This window comes from Plutella xylostella, chromosome 10, assembly GCF_932276165.1.
Source record: "Plutella xylostella chromosome 10, ilPluXylo3.1, whole genome shotgun sequence".
Taxonomy (NCBI): Eukaryota; Metazoa; Arthropoda; class Insecta; order Lepidoptera; family Plutellidae; genus Plutella; species Plutella xylostella.
This window is the reverse complement of record NC_063990.1, coordinates 2,057,358-2,082,484: the sequence shown is the minus strand read 5'-3', so window position 1 is coordinate 2,082,484 and position 25,127 is coordinate 2,057,358. Positions and strand designations below refer to the sequence as shown.

Genomic DNA, 25,127 nt, shown 5'->3' with positions numbered 1-25,127 from the left:
TCACAGCTTTGTTCTGTGATCATGTATGAAATGATCTGTATTTAGTCTGTGGCAAAATGCCGCTAGCACCACAGACTAATTTTACCACAGAGACAGACTGTCAAACGTCAAAAAATGATTAATGGTTTGTTTTTGTGAGAGAGCTGGGACATTTTTGTATTAATTCCACGTAAATACGACGCATTTAGCGCAATTTATCTAATTAAACATTACAAAGTTACTTTGTGCATTACAATAAAAGTGACAACAACTTCATTACGGTAGTCCGTACGCGTTACTATGCCTCATGATTTGAAACACCTTGGAGGACGGAAAGCACTAATGGCTCCGCTATCCCCGACGCCCTGCGCCGAGATCAGTGACGACGAGCTGGTGTCCATCTCCGTGCGGGACCTGAACAGGCAGCTGAAGATGAGGGGGTTGACGCGCGACCAAATCGTCCGTATGAAGCAGCGACGGCGTACGCTGAAGAACCGAGGGTATGCTGCTTCGTGTAGAATCAAGCGAATTGAACAGAAGGATGAGCTGGAGACTGAGAAGAGCCAGGAGTGGCACGACATGGAGCTGATGCAGGAGGACAACAACCGCATCCGGGAAGAGATTGAAGCTTTGAGGAGCAAATATGATGCTCTGAAGCGCTTCGCTATGTTGAAAAGCATCCCGCTTCCACCAGAACTGGATGTTATGCCTTGATGTTAGAGATTATTTGTTTATTATAAGGGTTTGCGGTTTTAGTCTAGATTGTAGTTTTAGACAATATACTTATATATTTTGAATACTGTTATGATTATAACACAGAATGATAAACACATGGCTATAATAATGGAATATATATAGTTATCTACATATAAGCCAGTGATTGCCTGTAGGTTGTACTAATTGTAAACCTATATTTCTGGAAATTATTATAGCAATGCCTTGTATATTAAATTTAAATTGTGTACCATACTACAGCAACATTAAATAGATTGCAAATGCCACCTTGAAGATTTGTGTACAGTTTAATCTGGGTTAATGTTATGAAACAATAGTATGTATAATGTCACAATTATTACAAAACTAATATTACCTCTTATAATTTCGTGTAGAATCACACTTGGATGATGTACCTATGCAGTTTCTTTATAATAATGTAGGTTTTATACATATTCATAGTGAAAGATTTGATTATAAGCATAAAACACTGGAGGTAGTGTAGCTTTATTTAAAAATATAATTTTGTACCTACCTACCTACCACTATGTAACCAAGGTGTTCTAAGGGATATTTAAATAAGTACTTACTCATTACTGTATGTGATATCTGAATAAAATATGTAATGAAAGATTATTTTTTTCATGTTAATTTTTGATCTGCTAATTAACTTTCCTTTTCTAAACCAAATTCGAAATCATATAATTTAGAAACCTATTGAAAGTCACCACATAGGAATCAAACATGCATGGGGCTCAGGATGATAATTAAGTATAATGGTAATTCTGAGAATATTCCACTTGCACTTTGCACCCACTTTATATAAAAAAAAACAAATTCATGAAAAAAAAGTCAAAACACAGGCAAAGATTTTGAACACAGAGTACATTAATTATATTTTGAACAAGGTGGAACAAGGCCTACTGATATTTTATATGCTAAATTAAATATAAGTCCGTAGAACAATGCGTAGTGTGTTGAACCTGGGTCCTCGCGGGGCACGGCAGTCTAGTTCTCAAGAGGAGGTCGTCGAGCCAGCTCCCTTCAATGACACCAATATTGTTACCCTGTCCCTGGACCTGATGGGCGAAAGCGCCGAAGAATCTCTGTTATTGGTCCTCTTCAACGACCAAGTTATCTTAGAAACGAAGTGGGAGGATGGCGTCTCACTTGATCCAGAAGTGTTGCAGCTAGACCTCTCACAACCAGAAGATTTATGCTTAGCCACCGATACGCCAGTGATTCTGATATTACGGACAATAGTTGCATCAAAAACTCCGAAGAAGTACGAACCCATGCTCCATCCTGACAATAAAGCGGGTGCTAATATTGATATTCTACCTATTGTGTTGGGTCAGTCAGAATTGACTATAAACGTGCCGCTGGTATTGATCAAGACGGGAAAAGATACGGGTCTGTCTCTCAATGCTACAGTCAAATCTGAACCTGCAATACAACACGATAATGTGCTGGTGACATTGACTATGCTCAGTGCTCATTGCATGCCGACAGTCAAGGAAGGGACAGCATATCTGTGCGCTCTGGCACTAGATGACCTGGTTGATCCAGCTGCTGTCAAGTTTGGGATGTCCCAGACTCCGTCGGATGAAGATCCTATCAATAAATTGGTCTGGCCGAATGCTAGTGCCCTCGGCCATGCAGCAAAAACAGGTTACGACTTTCCCGATGATGATATATTCATGGAAAGTAATTTGAAATGTAGTGAAAACTGCAATAATGTTCATTGGAAATCTGTTAAACGCCTGTTGATCGACAAAGAAGCACTACGCAACCGATTGGAGACACACTTTGTCATTGAAATAGCAGCCATACCCAGGACGGGGAAAATGGAGCTACGTGGTCGTTATACCGGATTAGTAGATGCAGCTGTCTTGCTTCAGCCAAACCAGTATGGAGTAACTACGAGCACTAAACTAATATTTTACATGGAAGAAAATAAGCTGCCTAACGTTGGAAGTTTATTGGAAGTCAGAACTCCTCAGAGCGGGAAAGCCAGTGCTCGCTCAAAGCACTCAAAGGCAGAAACAAGGGAAGGCTTTGTCTATGATGAACAGGGTCATTCTGCGTTCATAACGATGCGGTTTGATTTATCAGAACCACTTGTTGAAAATCCAAATTTTAATTCACTGTTTGAACCCTTGGACATTGTAATAGCTGACGATGACGAATCTAAATTGAAAGAGGAATTACAACTTGAACCTTCACCCGATGATCCGAGCATAGATGTGAGGAGGATCCGTAAAGAATGTGGAGCTTTAGCTGTACATCGAGAGTTGAGCGAGCTGGCCAGCAGAGGACCTATGACGATGAACCAGAGCATCAAACGTACGGCTGCCAACCGACTTTTATCAAGAGTGAGAACTATGGTGAAACAGTTCTCTCCTGAAGAATGTGCCAGTATAGAATGGCAGGAGACCGTGACCGCCCACCATGCGGCCAGTCGCCAGGCCGTCACCGCATCATTCAGACCACAACCTCCTCGCATCAGACAATCACTTAATGGAGCTTCGGACGCTGCAATGGCCGGAAAAAAGGAAATAGCTCAATATTACATCGAGAGGAATGTAAAGCTAGCCCCTAATCAACCGAGACCATTATTGGCTAAGGCTATACATTGTCTAGAGCTTAGACATGATACGGAGGCGAGAGATCTTTTAATGCAAGCTGTAAAAGCACATCCTAAAAATAGATACCTGTTGTGGGCATTTGCTGCCCAAGAGTTCAATAAGGATGAAGACGCAGCACAAAAAGCTACAGCAGCTTTAACTATTGCAGTTAAGGGTGACTATTCTGATGGTCCTACAATATCAATAGCTTGGGCAGCCTTGCACACAGTTCATCATTATTTAAAAAATGAACATGCTGCATTCGTCGCGGTGAGGGAAATGAGAAAAGCCTTTGAGCTACCAATAAACTGGAAGGGTTTCTTAAAAAAATGGGAAGAATCTAGTGGGATTAAAGAGGTGATTTATATGCCATCTTCCTTGGAGGTAGATGATCCATTTGTGTTAGCAGCAGCGTTTTTCTTATCCCTTCGAGGATACGCGCTAGCTGAGAGTCTGCTGCAGTGCTACGAGCAAGGTTGCAGCGTCCGTGGGTCGAGGTTGGGATTAGAATTGAACTTGGGGCCCAATATTTACTATGTGCGAGCTGCCTCTCTACTGTTACGACGGCATCACGATGAGGCTTTAAACATGGTGAATAGTGGAACATTGCGGTTTGGTCCTTGTGCTATTCTGTCACAAATCCGGTTGGCGTGTTTGTTTGCAATGAATGGTTGGGATGAGGAGTGTGAAACAGCTTTGATTGAGGCGGAGAAGGCGGGGGCGGAGTGCCCTGCGCTGCTGATGCAGGCGGCGCTGGCGGGGATGCGGTCGGAGCCGGCGGTGGCGCTGCAGCGGGCTGCGCGGGCGCACAAGATGGCGTCGAACGCGTACACCGCGCTGACTGTCGCCCGCGTGTACAGCAAGCTGGGAGAGCGCGGCCTGGCGGAGCGCTGGGCCGCTGCGGCCGTGCAGCTCGAGCCGCTATTGGCTGATGGCTGGGCCTTCCTCGCCGGCCTGGCCCTCTACCGTCGAGACGCCGACAAAGCCCGCGCCATGCTGCACACCGCCAAGCAGGCCGGGGAAATAAGTCCAGATTTGAAAGAGAAAATAAAAACGATGATCTCGATCGTGGACGCGAGAACTCTGTCTCATAGTTTGGCGAAGGAGCTGTGTCTTTGTGAAGTGTGTGGTCAGGAGGAACAGTTTTAATTGTGCATAGTTGTGATTTAATTTTGTTATAATTTTTGAACTAGGAAGTAGTTAAGTACAAGTACTTCGTAATTTCACATAAAATTTCACAGATAGTTAATAACTAATTGTTTTTTTAATGATTTTGTCCGTACCCATCGCATACTTGCACCTTTTCGTATTAGGTACCGAAATTAACAGAAATTAAGGTTCTTTCGTAACCAGTTCGTAACCGCCATGGCGACCGAAAAGTACCAACATGAATTAAAAAGTATAAATCCAATAGGAAACTTGACTTTCTCCGCGACAGTGGCTCGTCACTATCGAATCAATCGTCACTGCATTGCGTAGGTAGAGCTCGGTAGGTAGGTACAGTTACTAACACTTAGGTAGGTAAATACTTTCTTTAAATACTTATAACTCGTACGGACAGTGATATAAACTAGGTCACGCACTCACAAAGTGAGATAAGATTACTTGAGATAAAGTCTAGTAGGTACCTAGCTACTATTCCTACCACCTATACAAGTAGGAAGAACTCTCATAGTTACAAAGGTAGCTAGGTATAATAACTAAATAGTTTACTTACCTATATTTATTTTCGTTACATTAAAATATGCTATCTTGTTATTTTAGACAAGGCTATTTTGGGACTATGTATCCTTACAATTCCTAGAGAAGATTAAGGCCACGCCTAACTGTAGACTATTGGTCATTGATATTATCAGATAAATGTGTCGGTATATCGTATAAATTTATCGTTCGCGATACTAGACAGTAAATGCCGAATGTTTAATTTTACTTCGCGGCGCTTGCACAACTCAGTGACTCGCACCTCGCGACATACAAACTAGTGATGTAACGAATATTCGCATTCGCATTCGCATTCGCGAATATTCGCATTTTTTTGGATATTCGCATTCGCATTCGCATTCGCAAAATTTAGTGCGAATGTTTGCGAATATCAGTACTTATTAAAAAACTATTTGAAAAAAATGGTAGATAGGTTAACAAAACCTAAATCCATTCGTCTATAACCTTTTTATTACAAGTTACCCTGTTAATCACATTTCCAGTCTTACTTTATCATTTGGTATTATTTATTTACTTTGGGAAATGAAACTTTACATATTATAGTTAATAGTTTCATAAGACCTAAACATAATAAAAAAGCGTATTTTGACAGTATACAGGGTTATTTGCAAGTAGACCTTATCCTTTCAGGAGGTGATAGAGGAAGGCCTTTTTCAGTCGATTGAACCCTATATTGCATTATCCAAAACTTAACTTAACCATTTCTAAAATATTTAATACTAGCTGTCCCCGCGCGCTTCGCTTCGCCTTAAAAAAACCCGTGGGAATTCCGGGATAAAAAGTAGCCTATGTTCTTTCCCAGGGTCTAAACCGTATGTATACCAAATTTCATTCAAATCCGTCCAGTACTTTTGGCGTGAAAGAGTAACAGACAGACAGACAGACAGACAGACAGACAGACACAGTTACTTTCGCATTTATAATATTAATTAGGATTTAAGTTTTTTTATTTTTTTGTCAAATTGTTATGCTTAACACCGAAAATAAAAAAACTAGCCATATTTCAATATGTTTTTAGTTGTTTTGTATAAAAAAAGTGTAAAATAATCAAATGTGCATTAATTGACTTAAATTAGACATAATACTTACCTCAAAAGAGTTAAACATTTTTTTTTAAATATTCACAACGTAAAAAAAAGTTTAATATAAAAAGAATATCATACGACAATTTTTTACGCACTTCAGCTTTATAACATTATCAACTTATAAGCTTTCAAATAAGATATTTCAATATCAAATCGATTTAGGTATCACCAACATATGGCCAAAACAACCAGCACAGGCGGACAAAATTCAATAAGAAAACTAACAATATTAGCCCTATTTAAAGGTAAAAAGTGTGATTGTTTTCAGTCCTGTTGACTTTAGTATGGAAACCTCTATTGAGTTTTCTCCTATTTCTCTGGTTGTTTTGGCCATATCTTAGTGATACCTAAATCGTTTTGATATTGAAATATCTTATTTGAAAGCTTATAAGTTGACAATGTTTTTAAGCTGAAGTGCACAAAAAATTGTCATATGACATTTTTTTTTAATTTAACTTATTTGTTTTTACGTTTTGAATATTTTTTTAAATGTTGTAATTTTGAGGTATTGTGTCTAATTTAAGTCAATTAATGCACATTTGATTTTTTTTATTAGTTAATTTTAGGTGTCACTTATTTATGCAAAACAACCAAAAAAGTTATTGAAATAGTTTTTTTTTAATTTTCAGTATTAAGCTTAAATTTTTTGAAAAACATAAAAAAAACTTACATATTCAATATGTTAGTATGTAAGAAAAGTTTCGGACAATGCATTATAGAGTTCAATCGACTGAAAATGTCTTCCTCTATCACCTCTTGAAAGGATCAGGTCTACTTTACCAATAACCCTGAAGTGTCAGAGCAAGACAGCCATAGATTTAAATATTTTAAATGTTTCGTGTAAGTCGTCCTCAGAAACCGCACACAGTCGCAATGTGTCGTAACAGTTACGGGGCTAACTAAAGTGTACTTTAAAAAAAACTGCGACAATTATTGGCTAGTCTGATTCGGAATGCGTCTAGAACGGAATGTACCTCGTCCAGTACTAGATAGTCACCAACCATGCAAATGGCCCCAAATTTTAACACAAACTGAATATTCGCATTCGCATTCGCATTCGCGAATGTCGATGTCAGATATTCGCATTCGCATTCGCATTCGCGAATGTCCAAAAACACACATTCGTTACATCACTAATACAAACATTGCGGGACCAGCGACCGAAACAAACGCTTTGTTGTGGGACTGGCTTCTGAGACCATTCTACACGAAAACCGCTGAGATGTGAACGACATTCAAGCTCTACATCAACAATGGCGCTATCCACAAACTGCTGGAAATATCTAGTGCTGACTTTCAACGTGCTGTTTGCCGTAAGTTTTGCTTTGATTTAGTTTCGTAAGCTTTTGTTGATCGTCCCGTTAGTAAATTAGTCAACAAAGAATTATTCTTAGAGCCCGTTCTTGAATTAACTGTGTGCTTTTATTTATGAAACATGAATCCTCATCGTGACCTTTATGCAACTAGAGTGTTCATTAATATTTACATTTAGAAATTATCCCAAAACTATTCTGAAATCCGGGACATAATAATTTCATAACCCTACCAAATCGTAAAGTATACACACGGCGCTAGTGTGCACTCTACTCTAGTGGCTAACGCTACCGCTGGTTAAAATTAAGTTACCTAAACTAACCGCATGCTTTTTAAACTGGCCGGTTAACCACCAATGTTAACTAAGCGTTTCTCTTGTTTATCAACAGATGTCAGCACTAGTTCTTTTTGGCGCCAGCGGGTTTCTTTTATACAGGCTGTTCATCTTTCGCCACTTCATTGGAGTGAGCGTGGAGTACCCGGCAATTTTACTGCTGATGACGGCCATAATCACCTGCTCAATAGCCTGGATTGGATGGAGAACGGCTAAAACGATGCATCAGTTCCACGTTGTTATGGTTAGTTGCACGTTTGTTTACAGTTTATACTTGCTTTATAGCTGTAATGAATAGGCCAGTGAGTATGTGAGTAATATAATAATAACATGATTATTGGACCATTATTTATTAGGTATCTAGGTAGGTAGGAGGTACAGTAAGTATCATCATCAGCCAATGATCACGTCTCTTCGTTAAGTACCTAGCTGCCTTCTAGCCTACCTACATGTCAAGTGTCTACTAGATATTTTTCTCTATTCTCGTGTCCGCTGCAGACTCACTGTCTGGCTTACTCACTCTTTTAAACTTGGTTTAATTAAACTTTATCTCCTGTAATTGAGAGAGGCCAGTGGATCTGCCCACGATGGTTTAATTTAATTGAGGACGTTCCTCTTAAATGGTCCTATAGCTGCTTTTGGTACCTACTTACTTAGTCGCACAGACTAAATAGAGATACTATCGGTAAGTGTCGATGTAGGCACATCTTTCCATCTAACTAGCTCCAGCTTTACCACATAGCAGCAGCAAAATTTACCTAGAAATTAATGATAAGTATTTCCCGTGCCAAGTACTAAAGGGTCCGTTACGGAGTTTATATCGTAAGGATCTATTGAACATAGCGAGGGACGTTCTCAGGGGATACATTGTTTAGATAAGTACGTCCATTAGCCCATAATCTGTCCCTAGGGAGTTTCAATGACTAGATATTTACACGATCTTATGTTTGACTAAATACTTATGTTTGAGATCGGGGTGGCAAAGGCTATTTACATAGGAATAATAGTTTAATTGTGCATAGTTATGGAATACGTACGGTGTAAGTTTGTGAACCAGACTTGTCAATGGCAGTGGCGGATTAACCTATAAGCACAACAAGCACGTGCTTGGGGCCCCGGGCCTCCAGGGCCCCCCATCCTCTGCTGCTGTTTCATTTTATACCTACATTTTATTCATCCACAATATGTCCGATGTAATGAGCTTGCTCTGATTAAAAGGCCTCACGCGTAAGTAGGTATCACCACAGTTTTGCCTGCGCAGGCCGGCTTAAACACGGAATACCGTGCGTGTGGTTGGTAAAGGGCCTACCACACGCGTAAGTGTTACCACAGTTTTGCCTGCGCAGGACGGCTTAAACACGGACTACCGTGCGTGTGGTTCAAGCATTTTTCGACATGTTTGAAATTTTAATAATATTGCCATTCATTAGTCTTCTCTTAAATCCTTGAGTAGTTTAACATGTGAATGATTTTTTCAATTTTAGGTACAGCAATTTTTGTCCACTTCGATCGTGTATGGTTTGATTTTTGGTAATAGCAGGCAACTAGACTTTTTTCTAGTGAAAAAATTACCATAACCAGTAGAAGAAATAGTTCCTCATTGGGAAACATTGTTTCCAGTTTCCACGCCGAAGATATTGACAAAAATGAGGCTTGCGCGTACTTAACTGTGCCGTGTGATAGCTCGGTGTACCTGCGCAGTAGTAGGGTAAAGGCGGGAAAGATGCCCCAGTGGGATAGGCGCCCCATTTTTAAAAAACCTAACTTCCCAACTTCGCAATTAAGAAACTAGACGCCGCAAGCCACCCGCACCTCGGGTAGCCAGGCACCGTCGAGTGGTGACGTCTCGTTTCGCTCGTGTGTGAATTCATATCCGCGGCGAACTTAACGAAGGCGTAAAAAAATTAAAGGTGCATATTTGCTGTTGTATAACTTTATAAATATATGCTATCTCCGTCATATTTTTTATTACGTCAGTATATTGTTTCATAAAGTATACATTCTGATCTAAATGTAAAGTATAAATAGTGGCTCATTTATTTTATTTACTTTAATAAAATACGGGGGCATCTATCCCTGTCAAAAAGGATAGTTGCCCTGATTTTTTACGGTATAGGTGCCCCAGGGGCATCTATACCGTAGATCTAGTTTATGTATAGATATTTACACTTTTTATGGATTTAGTTGACCTTTTTACTGATGATTTTGGTCTTTTTACTGATTAAGTATAGCAGAATATGCCACAAAAATACAAAAGAAAAGAAGGAGTGTGAGCGCGTTGTTCTATGACTAAATATATTTTTTCTAAACTATATGACTTAAATACTGGGGATAAATGAAAAATATAGAAATGCCATTCCATCAAGAACATGAACAAATACTTTTACAATGACCATAAAAAGATTTAAAAAACTGCAAAATACTTTCAAATAAAATAAAGACCAAAAAAATATATGAATATTATTAATATAATATACTTGTACAGTATGAAGGGCATCTATCCGTGCTAGTATTTTCAAGGTCGGGCAACTATCCATAGGGGTAGGCATCTATCCCCAACAATGGACTTCTGCAAAAAGCAAAAATCTGAAAAATCTATAGTTTATAGGTCCAAAAAGACAAATCCCAATTAAACATAAAGGATTAAACTAGTTGCATTCATAAGGATTATTTATGAAAAACCAATATTTTTTAAATTAGAAGCATATTTCAAAAAGTGGGGCATCTATCCCGCCTTTACCCTACTCGTAACTGTGGTGATACTTGCGCGTGTCGTAGGCCTTTAAGGCAAGCAATAATTTTTTAAAATGTTTTACATCCTTTTTTACAGAAAAGTTATAGGACGTTTTAGCTATTGAACTGTTTTGTCACTCTTTGTCAAGCAACACATTGTTCTTAATTAGGGGCCTACACATTCTTTGTGCTTAGGGCCTCCGATGCTCTTAATCCGCCACTGGTCAATGGGAGTAGCCATTATTCTAATTTATGTTACACTATGTAAACAAATGGTGGAACAATGAAGCTCTACAGGATCCAAGGAACAGTCAGCTGTATAAGTAGCTGTACACTTTTGTACCTTGTCCAACTCACAAACTACCTATTAAAACATTGTCAGTTTGTTATGTAGCTAGTTTGACAAGGAACAAAAGTGTATAGCTACTTATGCAGCTGACCGAACATTACAACTCGTTAGACAAGAGTTTACTATCGACACGCCAAAGACTGACCAATCTATCTCTCTATCCCTTCCAGGCGGGTATTCTCATAGCAGTAGTGGTCATAGTGGAGTTCTCCTGCTTCGTGTGGGCCATGGTGGTGTGGGAGAACGTGGAGATCGACATCAAGACGACGATGTCCGAGTACTTCGCCGAGACCGCTAGGAATAAGGCGCCTAATTCGCCCGACGCGATACGATGGGATAAATTGCATGTTCAGGTGATTATCTTATCAATTACATAGCTATATCGCATGCCAAATGCATCGAAATCTTAGGTAGTATATAGCAGTAGCTGTATTAGTTAGCAGTGGAAAATCATAAAAAGGCGATTGCATACATAGGCTTCCACAATAATCCATTTAAATGGCTGTTCATGGTGTGATCTGAATATAGATTATAGATCCATGCTCTGCCTACCATTCTGGGAAACTTACGTCACTGTAGTTATATTAAGTTTTATTAAAATGTCTATGTATAAGAGAATTAAAGCATTAAGTAGTAGATATAATTCACAGACTAATACCTATACAGAGTACTACAAGTATAATTATCCCTAAAAGCCACAACATATTATGAACTCTTTAAAACATGACATAATTGTGTCGCTCACTAAAAGCTCTGGCAAGTCATGCTTTTAATTCTAATTAGTCCCGTAGTTAATCCCCCATTACGCCATCACAGCAGGGACCCAGAAGGGCTGCTTTAGCTTGACAAAAAACGAACGAAATAGAGCTGGCATGCAAAGTACGTTTAGTACAATGCAATGGTACAACGAGATAGAGTTCGTTTTTCGTAAGTTAGATTGACCCATTATAAAGGTCTCTAGACTGAAAAACAACGAAAAAAAGCTGTCACACAATCATCGGTATCAATTAATACTTATCGATAGGTCCGTGGTTAGCAGAGCTGCAGCAGCACTCTAAACCTTAGTTTTTCGTAGTCTAGAGTGACCCCTAGGGAGGGGATAAGGGTCGGTGGGGTGGACTGTTTGTCAGATCTGTTGCCGTGGTGACGTCGTGTAGGCACGGTTGATTGGTTCCCGTAGGAACCCCTATGCCGGCAGGTTGTGAGTAATGCCTACATAATTAATATGATGGCGCATCAAGTGGGATTAGAATGGTTTTTTGAAGAGTGGATTTAGTAGTAAAACCTACGTATTATGTATAGTTAGGTAGACATAATTATTAAGTAACTACTTACTTACGTTATCCATAATAACACGAAAGGAGCATCCTCTAGTGACGTATCAGTATCACCTGTTTCTTACACGCTCGGCGCAACCAACCAAGCCAGTCAGCAACTGACGCTTATCTTACTGCTCAATCTTTTCACCACGGTGCGGTGGCCTAATATGATTTATCTTTGATTTATACAAGCTGTTGCAAAAAGGCCGAAACCTACGTGTGCAGCATGTATCTAAGCCTGGAAATCAATGCTTGCAACAGCCCTGTATAGCGTTTAAGAATAAATAAACTTTATCCACCTTAATACACACTTCTCACGTACAATGAAAAAGCTCCACCTGCCATTGTTCCATATGCCACTGGAACATTTTCATTGAGTGCTAGTGACGTGAGTGTAGATTTCACATAATGCCTATTCACCCAACCCCCTCAACCCGCAGATGGAATGCTGCGGCATGACCGGCCCCGGAGACTTCAGCTCTACAGGCCACGTACCGTTCTCCTGCTGCGGGCAGGGTCCCCTAGACTCCCTTCATCAGCCGTACGCCGGCGACTGTAGCGCCCTCTACCAGCGCGGCTGCGCCAAGCCGCTGCACAAGTACGCCAAGGAACAGCTGCTGCTGGTGGCCATGGTGGCGCTGGCGGCTTCTGTACTGCAGGTGGGGAGGTTTTACTTTACTGAGCGGAGCTGTTTTTTATTGATTTAGTCCGCGGCACGAGTAACGAAGCCAGCGGAGATGATAAACAAAAGAATAACTCTTCTTGTACGCTCAATGCAGAGGAGTATATATTCACCAAATGCATAGTTGGGCTTGTTAGAGAGCCACCGTCTTTTAGCGTGCGACGGAGACCGCGCAGCGAAAGTAAATATATTATGTGGAAAAACAAAAGATAACCTACAGCTTCCAGTTTCTGCCCAACCCAGTGGAGATCCTAAAACTCGCGGCTGCCCGAAGGCGTATGGTCATGAAACCTATGGCTTTTTGTTCTCTATAACAATAAAAGTCGCAAGTCGTATCGCTCGTTCTCCTGCTGCGGGCAGGGTCCCCTAGACTCCCTTCATCAGCCGTACGCCGGCGACTGTAGCGCCCTCTACCAGCGCGGCTGCGCCAAGCCGCTGCACAAGTACGCCAAGGAACAGCTGCTGCTGGTGGCCATGGTGGCGCTGGCGGCTTCTGTGCTGCAGGTGAGGGGGTTTTACTTTATGGGAGCTGCATTGAGAGGAGACCTGAGCTGAGCTGTTTTCTATGGATTTTGATCGCATAGTGAGCGACGGAGCCTGCGTTACTTGAGGTTTATCGTATGAAAAAACAAAAGAAAACAGATCTGCTTAAGGTTTCCACCCCACATAGCGGAGGTCCTGAAACTCGCGATTGTCCAGAAGCCGAAGTCATGGAGCCACTGGATTTTTAGTCATATTTGCTATACGAGCCGCGAATTGTATCGTCGTTTGCCACGCTGCGGTCAGGGTCCCCTAGACTCCCTTCATCAGCCGTACGCCGGCGACTGTAGCGCCCTCTACCAGCGCGGCTGCGCCAAGCCGCTGCACAAGTACGCCAAGGAACAGCTGCTGTTAGTGGCCATGGTGGCGCTGGCGGCTTCTGTGTTGCAGGTGAGGGGGTACTTTAAGGTCCATTGCAGCTTTAAGCGAAGCTGTTTACTATGAATTTAGACCGCATAGCGAGCGACGGAGACCGTGGAGCGGAAGTAAACATAACTATTATGTGGAAAAACAAAAGACAACCTTCAGCTTCCGAAAAACAAAAGAAAACGTACCTGCTCCGGGTTTCCGCCCAACTCAGCTGAGATTCTAAAACTCACAATGGTCCAGAAGGCGTAGTCATGGAGCCGCTGGCTTTTTACTCATATTTGCAACAAGGGTCGTAACAAAAGTCGTATCGCCGTTTGTCCTGCTGCGGCCAGGGTCCCCTAGACTCCCTTCATCAGCCGTACGCCGGCGACTGCAGCGCCCTCTACCAGCGCGGCTGCGCCAAGCCGCTGCACAAGTACGCCAAGGAACAGCTGCTGTTGGTGGCCATGGTGGCGCTGGCGGCTTCTGTGCTGCAGGTGAGGGGTTTAGTTTATGGGTTTTGCAGCGTTGAGCGGAGGCCCTAAGTGGTGTATTCTGTTGGGTTTCCCCGCGGTGCGAGTGACACAAGAGAAAATATACGAAAACAGCTCCGATTGCAAATAATCCCTGAAGGTATAATAATATATACTTTAGGTAATATATATGTCAATGAGTTTAGGTCCGTTTTTAGGTAGGTTTAGGTTGTCAGATTTCCACCGGGGTCTTTTTTCTCTATATTCGCAATAACTCGCTCGAAACTGTATCGCCGTTTTGGAAAGTATAGCCAATATGCTGGATTCTAGATGTAGTAGTCAACAAATCGTACACCTATCGGATACCACCTCTAATAGAACGTTTTTACCCTAAAGAGTCGCAGGGGAAAATAAGATTAACTGAAGGTACTAATATATTATTCTATAGCTTCTGAATGTAGCTGTTACGTACCTACCATCTATGTAAAATTTAGGTGAGCAGGTTTTTTTTCCATATGTTTTCCTTTACTACATACTTGCAAATTACACGGTTTTGAACTTTAGGTCATCACTCATCACAATACAACAGGTTTTGAAATGATTGTTCTCAAAATCTCAAGAAGAGTACACAGACAATAATAATTAACACTCTTAGCTCTGTCTGACTCACAAACCCATAACTCAAGTAACATATAGAAGGTCACAAGGAATAAATGCAACAATTGTTAACCATTTTCCTTGTCAAACTACGACCTTAAGACCCACACAATACCAACTGAAGATGTTGTTTGAATAACAATTATGTTAATCCTTGAGACGAATTGGTTCTTCGCCTTATTTGATGAGGTTACACCGATGGCAAGTCCTGAATTAATTTGTAATAATTCACGGTTATCCCAATCGGTACAGGCTGGAACTGATATCGTAGTTATTAGAATAGTTTTCCATCTCCGAACTTTTACCTAGCGTAGAAATTATTAACACAGTTTTGTCACCTAGTACAGGGGCCCTTGCAACTTGTATGATTGATATGTAATTGAACAATAAACATTTTTTTTATTTTGATTTGAATAGAACTATAACAACCCGATTACCTCGGACTCTACAAGACGTGTAATAAATAACGGGAATAGGATCGTATATAGTTATAGCCGAAACATTGAATTTAACAGTTTGTAAGTACCTACAATACTACGCGTGAGTTTTTACCATAAACACACCATGCATTGTTAATTGTTATGTAATTTTTAAACGCTGGCTTGGGTCGATAACCTTTGCACCTTTGTTGTAGAGGGGATGTCTTGTAAACTTTAAGTGCAAACCTACAAATTATACATAAGTTTAGGCTCGTACCTATAAACCTATTCTACCAAAGAACAGCAAACCTTAGCTTAAAAAGCTAAACTCTAACTATGTAAGTATTCATTATAATTTTATTAGGACACAAGTGAATACGGATACAACTAAAAATAGAATATAAAGCTTGTGTCGCACTCTACAAAAATTTAGGCCGAGTCTACACAATGGTCCCCGTGTGTACATAATGCCACATAGCTTCCGGTTTTTGGGTCATGCTTCACATAAAACGCGACATGCATTGAAAGAAATGGGATGGACTATAGCTTCCTATCGATCGATGAAGTCTTTCGATAGTTATACGTATGTATGAACGAACAATAGACGTTTTTGGCTGCCTTATTACCTAATCTTAAGTTCCTATACATACAGTAGGTACTTAGTTAAGTCTTAGTTAAGTCTTAGTTAAGTCATATTTCAATAGTCTGCATGTGTATCGCAAACTCATTTTTACTAACGAAGTGATATATGTATGACAACTTCAACATTTTAATTAGTCGTTGAGACACATATAACAACGCGGACACGGATATTGAGACACTTCGTTCGTTCGATACAGGGGTAAGTAGGTACCTCCCTGTTCTGCCTGTAAAACATAAGAATAATAAAAATAGAAAAAAATAACAAAATGCTTGGTAAGTAGGTATATTAAATTTTACAATGGCCCTTAGTCCTTGGCCCTCGGCATTGTCAGTTCATGCAAATAATTCATTATTTCATATCAAAAACATATCGCGTGACTTTGTAAAAAGTTAAAAGCAATATCATTGCCAGTGTTGGTGATATGGACAGACAACACAGTGTCAAGTAATTAATACGGACGATATCATTGTGGGCGTGTGTTGTATTCAGAGTTTCAGTAAAAAATACGAAAAAAATTATGTATGTTTATAAATTTATGGTTCTATAAAAAGCCCCTTTATAGCTATCTGATCAAAACTGTTTTACCTATGTAGTAATATGCGGTAGTATGCGCTAAGTAATTATATATATAGGTACTACTGTTAAGAACTCTTCTCCATATAAGCGAGAGACTTACCTACCTACCTAAAATATAAGAAAGTGGCAAAAAAACTCAATAAAACAAATGCTAAGTATTATATTTTTTTACTGACCCTGTGGTTAATTAGGTTATGTCAGTCTAATGTAATGGTCAGGTAATTTATTTATGCCATCCACTTCCTGAAATATGTAAAGCACACTCAGCCTTATGTAAATTTTTGTTCTTTGTTTTAGTGTTTTTAATTTTGCTTATATTTTTTCCATGTCAGCTCGATATAACAAAAAAAACGAAGTCACTTAGAAAACATAATAACGAGTTAACCTTGTCTGTGTCTGTAAAGTATGAATTCCCATGAAGCGACAGATGGAAACTATCGATAAAAACGCCGTCATACAATGGATGCCGTGACAACACTAGCTTATCGACATCGACATCGTCGTCATGACATTATTTATGCATACAGTTGTACGACACATAGCTTGGTTTTTTTAATTAGGTATTTATCTAATTATAGTTAAGTATATGGTTATCTTGATATCTTGCCAGCTTTCTGAAGAGGAGAGCAATGTTTAAAAACGTTTCACAGTTTTTGCATGGTCTCCAATCGAGAACTTCCAAAAATCCATGCATTATAGAGTCAAAGAATGACCATGAATGACAACACTCGAGACTCAAATAAACTTATTTCCGATCAGAGACTCCAGCCACCTTACTACAGCCGTGAGGAAATACCCATTCCATTACCCACACATCAAAATCACACATGCTTCAACGTAACCGTTTTGATTTATTGTGATAACTGTGGGTGCTTTTACGAACCATTTTACGAAGAGCTTTCGTTTCCTCTAAATGTGAAGAGAACAAGGGTCTGCCAGTGGTTGTGTGTAGGCAGTGTCACTGGGGCGTGGTCACTTTCTCGTATTGCGCAAGCGCAGTCTTTGTGACTCATTTCGGTCATTTGCGATGCGAATGCTGCACATTTTCACGGTTTTAGCTCTTTTTTTTGTTATTTGGTCAACTTGTTGCATTATGTAAATGTTATTATAGTATTACATAGTGGGTACGTACTACGTAGCTCTAGTTACCTACTTAACGGATTTCCTTATGTCATCGCTGTTGATAGATATTTCTACATGTTTATTATACGGGGGTTTAACATTACTGTTTATGGCACCAACTTAGGCAACTGTCGAGGAGGCCATAGGTAGGTACAGGTACAATAAAGATGTCCCAAATGATGTCATACCATACGATCATACAGTACGATTTGTTTATATTTTTTTATAGCTTCCTTCATAAAATATAGATAAGTGGTAATGAACCTGGGAAGAATAACTAATTAGGTTTGGCTAAGTCACATATCACATGATGCGCAATACGCTTTAATAATAAAATTATGCATTTAATCCTAACTAATATTATAAATGCGAAAGTAACTACTGAACGGATTTGAATGAAATTTGGTATTCATATGGTATAGACCCTGGGAAAGAACATAGGATACTTTTTATCCCGGAATTCCCACGGGAAAACTTTAAGGCGAAGCGAAGCTCGCGGGAACAGCTAGTTTATAATAAAGCGATTTTTAGAAATAGTTTTCACGTCACATCATCTTATATATCGTCAACGTCAATTCGTCATTTTGTATGCGCAGACGCATCTGCGGTAGACATAAATCTGGTCCATGTTGGTCAAGGTTGCATCATGTTTATGAAATGATGTGATTTAGATAAGTACTTACTTACCTAGTTATCTAATGGATGCCTGAGCATACAAAGCTTACGATAAGTGATTAACTATTTTTTTATTTTAAACGATACGATTTGCATTTAATAATTATGATGATGATGACGATAGTGATGTGTTGATGATTGATGCCGTGTAGTTTAGAATCATGGACACTGATAACTGTAAGCACTACTTCCACTTTTGTATACAACGTTTTCCCACTTCGGTTAGAGCATATCATATTCATATTCATATTCATTTATTGATAAATAAGCATTACAGGTCATTAGAATTAGCATGGTAGGCGGCTAGCATCCAAAAGAGTGCTTACGCGTTGCTTTATTTGGTTTGATAGCTGGAAACAGACGGTTTTAAGAACGCCGTGACCGTATACCAAGTTAAAATTAAGGATGCTTTAGGTACTGATGGAACAAACATCGCTCTCTGCTTGTACTGCTGCAATAGATTGCTCCCAGTGGCACATAATTATTATCGTTTTAGTAATCCTCCTACAGTCGCTACACCAGAGTACGGGTCTCCACTAGGGGAGCAGGTCCCTATCATATCACATCCTCACGAATAGTGGGAGCGATTGCATTTAATGAGTCGTATTAGTTGACATCCTCGGGAGAGCAATTTTCTTATTAGCGTGGCGAGGCTCAATGCCAGATCTGAGGTGATAATACTGTTTGTTTTTTAACACTAGTGCTATTTTGTGTATCAGGACTCTAATTGAAGTTTGTAATAGTACTTAGTTACATTTAGTATATAAATATAAGTATCTACATAGGTCTGTACTTTGTTTGCAGTATAATGACGATCCTTGCTTTACGAAGACCATAAAATACCTGTACAAATACATAGATAGAAGTTAGATATGAACAATTCTAGTGCCTCACATAAAAATGGAAGTCCCAACTGTTTAGTCAACAAGCACCTGATTTGTCGTAATTATCCTGTTGATGCCATCATCGATGACCGATGAGCAATGGGCCTTGACTGCGTCATCGTCATGCTCACGCCACGGGCCTTCAGTCATCTAAATAATGATTAAGTTTTTGCAAACACGTGACGTCAGATGCAGTGAGACGCAGCGACCTTGCTCGCCACTTCAGGCAATGCTCTAATGTAAGGGCGCCTTCAAATTAGTCGCTAAGTGTCGCGCGGCTGCAGCGCTGCAGTCGCGCGTTAATAATTTATATGGAATTTAGACAGCAGCGCGGCTGCAGCGCTGCAGCAGCGCTGCAGCCGCGCGACACTTAGCGACTAATTTGAAGGCGCCCTAAATTGTGATTTTAATAGGATTTATGTTCTTAGAATTAAATTTCGCCTCAAAAATCCAACAATTAAGTATTTGGTAGGTAGTTGTTGGAATACAAAATTAGATTTAAGTAAGTCATCTGCAAGAGTCTAAAAACCCTGGACTAGGCCTAAAAACCCTTCCTTCATTGGAAGGAGACCCGTGCCCCAGCAGTGGGGACGTAATGGGTCGTGATGATCTGCAAGAGTGATACTACTTACTTAGAATTTAGATACTTGTGCTGAACTGTGTAGTACTGAGAACAGTGGAAAACTACTTGTTAAGCTACTGCAGCCAGCGATAAAAGTAGTGTAACTAGCCAAATGTGATATTTTGACTAAACACACACAAGCTGGAATAAAGAAACATTCACTTTGTACTTATTTCAAGAACACTTATTCACTCTTTGTTACAGTGTGACTCACCATGAATCTCACTATGTATAGGTAACTATAGTTTAATTAGCATTAGTTCCTCGTGCGACATCGCCGGCTAGTTTTAATAAAATTGAGAATAGACTCCTTTTTATACAAAGTAGCTACTATACACAAAGGGATTATTCACGAAATTCATATACTTACATAATATACAATAACTATATTTCACGAACTTGTAAACATCTAATTCCTTGAGACAATGCCGTTTTGTTTTGTTTTGTTTTCAAAACAAATCATTCCGATAATTGCATTTTTAAACTATTTGATATACTTACTTACGTAACCTAATGTAAGTAAGTACCTACTGTACTGAAGGGACATGCACCCATCAATTATACTCACAGTTTATTATGATTTAGTATGAGTCGTGATTGCAGTTCAAAGACTTTATGCCCGGACACGGCATTTGGTTTTTATCATTTTTTATTTGCACCTTATCAACAGAGTAAAATACGAGTTTAGGTATAGTATATTTCCTTATAATATAATAAATGACTTCATTCATCATCAACATTTTTTATATCTAAGAGCCGTGTATTCATTTGTCATAAACGCCCAATTAGGTACATTGACCCTACGAAAAACTGTACAAACTATAACTTACACCTCCATTTGTACCTAACCCCCAATCCCCTTATTGTTCCAGAGCACCGGCATATTCTGCACGTTCTTCCTGGCTCACTCCATCACCAAGAGACGGAGGGCTTCCATGAGGAACTCCACGCTGCGGGAGTCCACCTTCGCCAGCCCCGATGACTCGCTGCTGGCCGCGCCCACCGCGCCCAGCGCCACCCTGCCCAAGTATTAGACCGGAGATCAGCGATTCCTGAACGCTTACGCTACGCTACGGATAGGTAGATGATGGTAGTGTCACAGTTAGGTACTACTGAAGGCCTAGCACGGAGCGCAAGGAACGTATGTCAAGGGACACAATGACAAAATAAAAGTCTGAGACTCTCGAAGCCGCGCGGTGTAAGTCCTAGGCCTTCTGAAAAGAATAATGAAGTCCTCCTGAGACAATTTTGGGATGGGTTGGAATATGTTTTTTTTTAAAGATAATGGATATGATTATATTCGTTGACCGGCTATGTTCTTTTTTATCCAACGCACTGACTGTGTTATGATTGGTAACTTTCTTTTATAACTGAATTCTTAATAGGTCAAAAATTTTTCTCTTGACTTACCAAACGTAGCATAGTTATTTCTTTAAAAAAAAGTAGGTATTTAGTTAATTTGTTTTAGTTTTTAGTGATGTTTAGTTCACCCTGCCTATTCTATTGAATATAGACCGTGAAGGATTGTTAAAAATATTTTAAAGTGTGGTCGTGTTGATCTCGATGATCATGTTGTGATTGTTTTTTTTTTATTTTATATTTCAATGTTGTTTTTGCCTTAAAACTTTATATTTTGATGACTTAAATAATTATATCTGCATTTTTTATTAAAGTTAGTTTTAGTAAGTAGTATAGACTGTAAGATAAAAAGTAATTTTATACAAATAAAATTTATCAACAAAATATTTTGTGTTACGTTTTCATTTTAGGGTTTTGAGTGGGTTGACTACGGGGTTGTGGTAAATGACGAATGCTGGATTTCTTGAGGCCAAACTATTTACTGATTTTACCAATTACATTTTACAAGTATGTTGTCTAAGTGACGGGCGCGAGACGACTAGCGTCTGCGCATTGTTCGCTACTGGAAGTTACTAGAAAGCTTACATTGCAAAACGTGACTATAACATGTGTCGCTACATCACTTCCCCCGTTTTTCAAAATTTTTGTCAAAAATTTTCAAGTACAATACGTAATACCTATGTTACAAAAGCCTCTCTTACGGAGCTTTAAACCTGAAACATACAATATCAAACAAAACAGAAATCACAAAATTACATTTCAATACTGATACAAAATTAACAAATCAAACTTATAAATCTCACACAATAACCACTCGGTATAACTACGTAGCACTTTGTTCACTCGCGACGCGCTTATCACATTCCGCTGACCGTGCAAGATGAACGCTGCTACCTCGGTTCTGCGAATCCGACCTCGTGTGTGATTGAACCATGTGGGAATTTCCGATCTAAAAATAGCTTCTTTCGTTGCATCTCTCGTCCATCCTGGCGGGAACTTCCATGAGGACCCTCGAGTGAGCCTCCGCGTGGGTGACCAGTCCACTATGCTCCAGCTCGGCAGCCTCGCAGCGAGGAAACCGCCCAAACTCGCTAACTTCAGAAGCGCCGATTACCGCCCGTTGACCTGCCGTCGTGGACGCGCAATCGCACCTTCTATGTGTTCCGCTCGTCCAGGTGCTGACTTGAGATGCTTCGATACGCTAATTTCTTCTTTGATGCGTTACCAAAATTTGTGAAGGGGTGGTGCACTTCCAGTAGATGATGTTCCTGATGTTGTCGTTGTTACCCCATGGCCTTGCTGGGGGAGCCGTCTCGTCCACGCCGTTCCATGCTGCGCCGCGTCATCGCCGTGCTGACTCCATCGTTTCTTCCGAAGGTTGCGTGTTCAGTCTGTCGGAGGTCACCAATTTAGGGTATAAAGATGTGGCTATGGGGTTGTGGTAAATGACGAATGCAGGATTTCTTGAGGCCAAACTATTTACTGATTTTACCAATTACATTTTACAAGTATGTTGTCTAAGTGACGGGCGCGAGACGACTAGCGTCTGCGCATTGTTCGCTACTGGAAGTTACTAGAAAGCTTACATTGCAAAACGTGACTATAACATGTGTCGCTACATCATTTTCAGTTTAATTCTTCTATTTTATCTCAGGTACTTACCTGTCAAAATATCTCCAACTCCATCCCACCTCCCTACAAAGCGTGGGTGTTGTGTTAGGTAGGTAATATTTGTTCTCTTCTTATAAAACAAACAATTTTAAAATCGCTAAAACCGGTTAAGCAAACCTTGATCGCGGAGTTTTCTTTGATTATGTCCAAATGAAACTCAACGCCCTATTCTACTAAACCAGATAATGCATTTTGCGATTTGTTTATCTACCTACCATAGGTTGGTACCTAGGTAGGGGAGAACTAATTACGTTCATCTACGAATTAACTAAGATCTCAACCAAGGATTCATCATTAGCGGCCACGGCATCTTAACAGATGATAGTTGCAGCATATGCAGAGGCACTAGGTGGAGGATGGGGCACCACATCTCTTCCTGTGTACAGGGCAATCGCGGCCAGCTAGGATGCATGGGAACTGCTCCATTGAACAACACCAGTCCAGTTTCTCCATCTATATCTATGGAATATAAAACGTACTTAGCTTGATTACCAGAATACGCCCCACCGAAGGGCAGCACATTGGAAAGTGTCGGAGGCCCGAGTGGTCTGGCTCGATCGCCGGCTCCGATCGCTTGCACTTTCTCCTCGCAAGTACCGTCGGGTACAGTCGATGGCAGGAGTGGTTTGTTGGGTAAGAAGTGTTAAGAGTCTTGTGGAGCTTAGATGTGAATTTAAACTGGGTTTAGGACCAATTTGCTTTGCAAATTGGCAACACTATTACGTAAGTAGAAGAAGAAGAAGAATGAAATTTTATAATTTTTTGAAATTGGAGATAGTTACCGTCCCGTACGCACGAGAGACTATGAAGATACTCTTATGTAAAGTAAGTTACTCGTAAGTGATCATAGCATAATCATTTGATGGATCATGATTAGGTAAGTTACTTATGACATAGTGTCTAAAACTGACGCATTTCGAAGTGCAAACTGAGTCACAAATTATTGTTTGTTTCCGATTAACTTTGTGCTTTTCTGATAAAATTACATAGGCAAGTACATAATGACTAAATTCACACGTTTAAGTATACCGGCTCTCCGTGGGGTACTTACTAGTTGATTGATATTTCAATAAGTAACTTTAACTTAAAGCCAGTCAGTAAGTAAGTACTCTATTATGTACCTAAGAAGAGTTTACACGTCCTTAATAGCTGTTAGTGCTTGCTTATAAAGTTGAAGTATATTAATTTATGTGTTTGTTTGTATAATTTTTGAAGCCACTACACAAACTATTACAAACCCGTCTTACTGCTTCTGAACCTCCTGCAGGTTGACTGTTAGAGAATTATTATTAATTAAATATGTACAATCAGGTGGACTTAGCATTGAGTCACCCTGATTGTACATATACTTTTGTAAATGTGCAATAAAAGTATAAATAATAATTATAATTAACCCGGTAATGTACAGCAAAATACTCTGAAAATTTCAAGAATGAATAACATTATTAAAGTGATTGTGTGTCTATCTGTACCTACAGACACAAATGTTAAGAGATCGGACAGATATAGAAACTGGCTTGTGGTTTTAACCAAATAAAGAATGAAGTTAACTTTTTTGTTATCTATTAATGGTTCCCAAACACAAGCCATTATTGGCTAAGTTCATGTAGGTACTTACTTACCAAAATAAATAAATAAATATGTGGGGACATCTCACACACGGCCATCCGACCCCAAGCTAGGCAGAACCTGTGTTATGGGTGTCGGACAGCTGATATTACTACACAAATACATAGATAGATACTTAAATACTAAATATAAATATCAACACCCAAGATGTATAGAGCGATGGTTAATTCATTAATATCGTAGGAGAAAAACCTTGATAATTACCTAGTTCCTGAAAGATGGCAATAATAAAAAATCGTAATAGTATGATGTGCTATTAAATGTACATACTTAGTTAGGTACTTACTCAATATTGCAGACGGCATCATTAAGCTTACCTTACCGTTTATAAATGAGTAAGTAATTTGTTTTTTTTTTTTTGGGGACATCTTACACACGGCCATCCGACCCCAAGCTAGGCAGAACCTGTGTTATGGGTGTGGGACAGCTGATATATCTACACAAATACATAGATAGATAGATACTAAATATAAATATCAACACCCAAGACCCGAGTACAAATATCTGTCTTTAAACAAATATCTGCCCCAGCCGGGAATCGAACCCGGGACCTTCGGCTCAGTAGTCAGGGTCACTAACCACTACGCCATTCGGTCGTCAGATTTTGATTACGACATAGCAGCAGTCACTGGAACTTTTTCATTGCTCACG

At 39.8% G+C, this 25,127-nt stretch overlaps 3 protein-coding genes across 4 annotated transcripts; all 3 read left to right on the top strand.

Moving 5' to 3' along the window:
• The first annotated feature begins 92 nt into the window (after positions 1-92).
• Positions 93-1,326, top strand: LOC105394310 (transcription factor MafK). Its single transcript, XM_011566198.3, has one exon. The coding sequence runs from the start codon at positions 280-282 to the stop codon at positions 691-693; it is 414 nt and encodes a 137-aa protein (XP_011564500.1). The 5' UTR covers positions 93-279; the 3' UTR covers positions 694-1,326.
• A 260-nt stretch (positions 1,327-1,586) lies between these two features.
• On the top strand, positions 1,587-4,553 carry LOC125489049. Its single transcript, XM_048623489.1, has one exon. The coding sequence runs from the start codon at positions 1,659-1,661 to the stop codon at positions 4,467-4,469; it is 2,811 nt and encodes a 936-aa protein (XP_048479446.1). The 5' UTR covers positions 1,587-1,658; the 3' UTR covers positions 4,470-4,553.
• Positions 4,554-7,269: 2,716 nt separating this feature from the next.
• On the top strand, positions 7,270-20,881 carry LOC105390246 (23 kDa integral membrane protein). Of its 2 annotated transcripts, XM_048623495.1 has the most exons (6): positions 7,270-7,440; positions 7,831-8,019; positions 11,028-11,210; positions 12,617-12,692; positions 13,646-13,788; positions 20,690-20,881. In XM_048623495.1, the coding sequence occupies exons 1-6, from the start codon at positions 7,381-7,383 to the stop codon at positions 20,849-20,851; spliced, it is 813 nt and encodes a 270-aa protein (XP_048479452.1). In that variant the 5' UTR covers positions 7,270-7,380; the 3' UTR covers positions 20,852-20,881. The 2 variants fall into 2 exon arrangements, with proteins under 2 accessions (XP_048479452.1, XP_048479453.1); XM_048623496.1 differs by lacking the exon at positions 13,646-13,788 and having other exon boundaries at positions 12,617-12,835.
• The last annotated feature ends 4,246 nt before the right edge of the window (positions 20,882-25,127 follow it).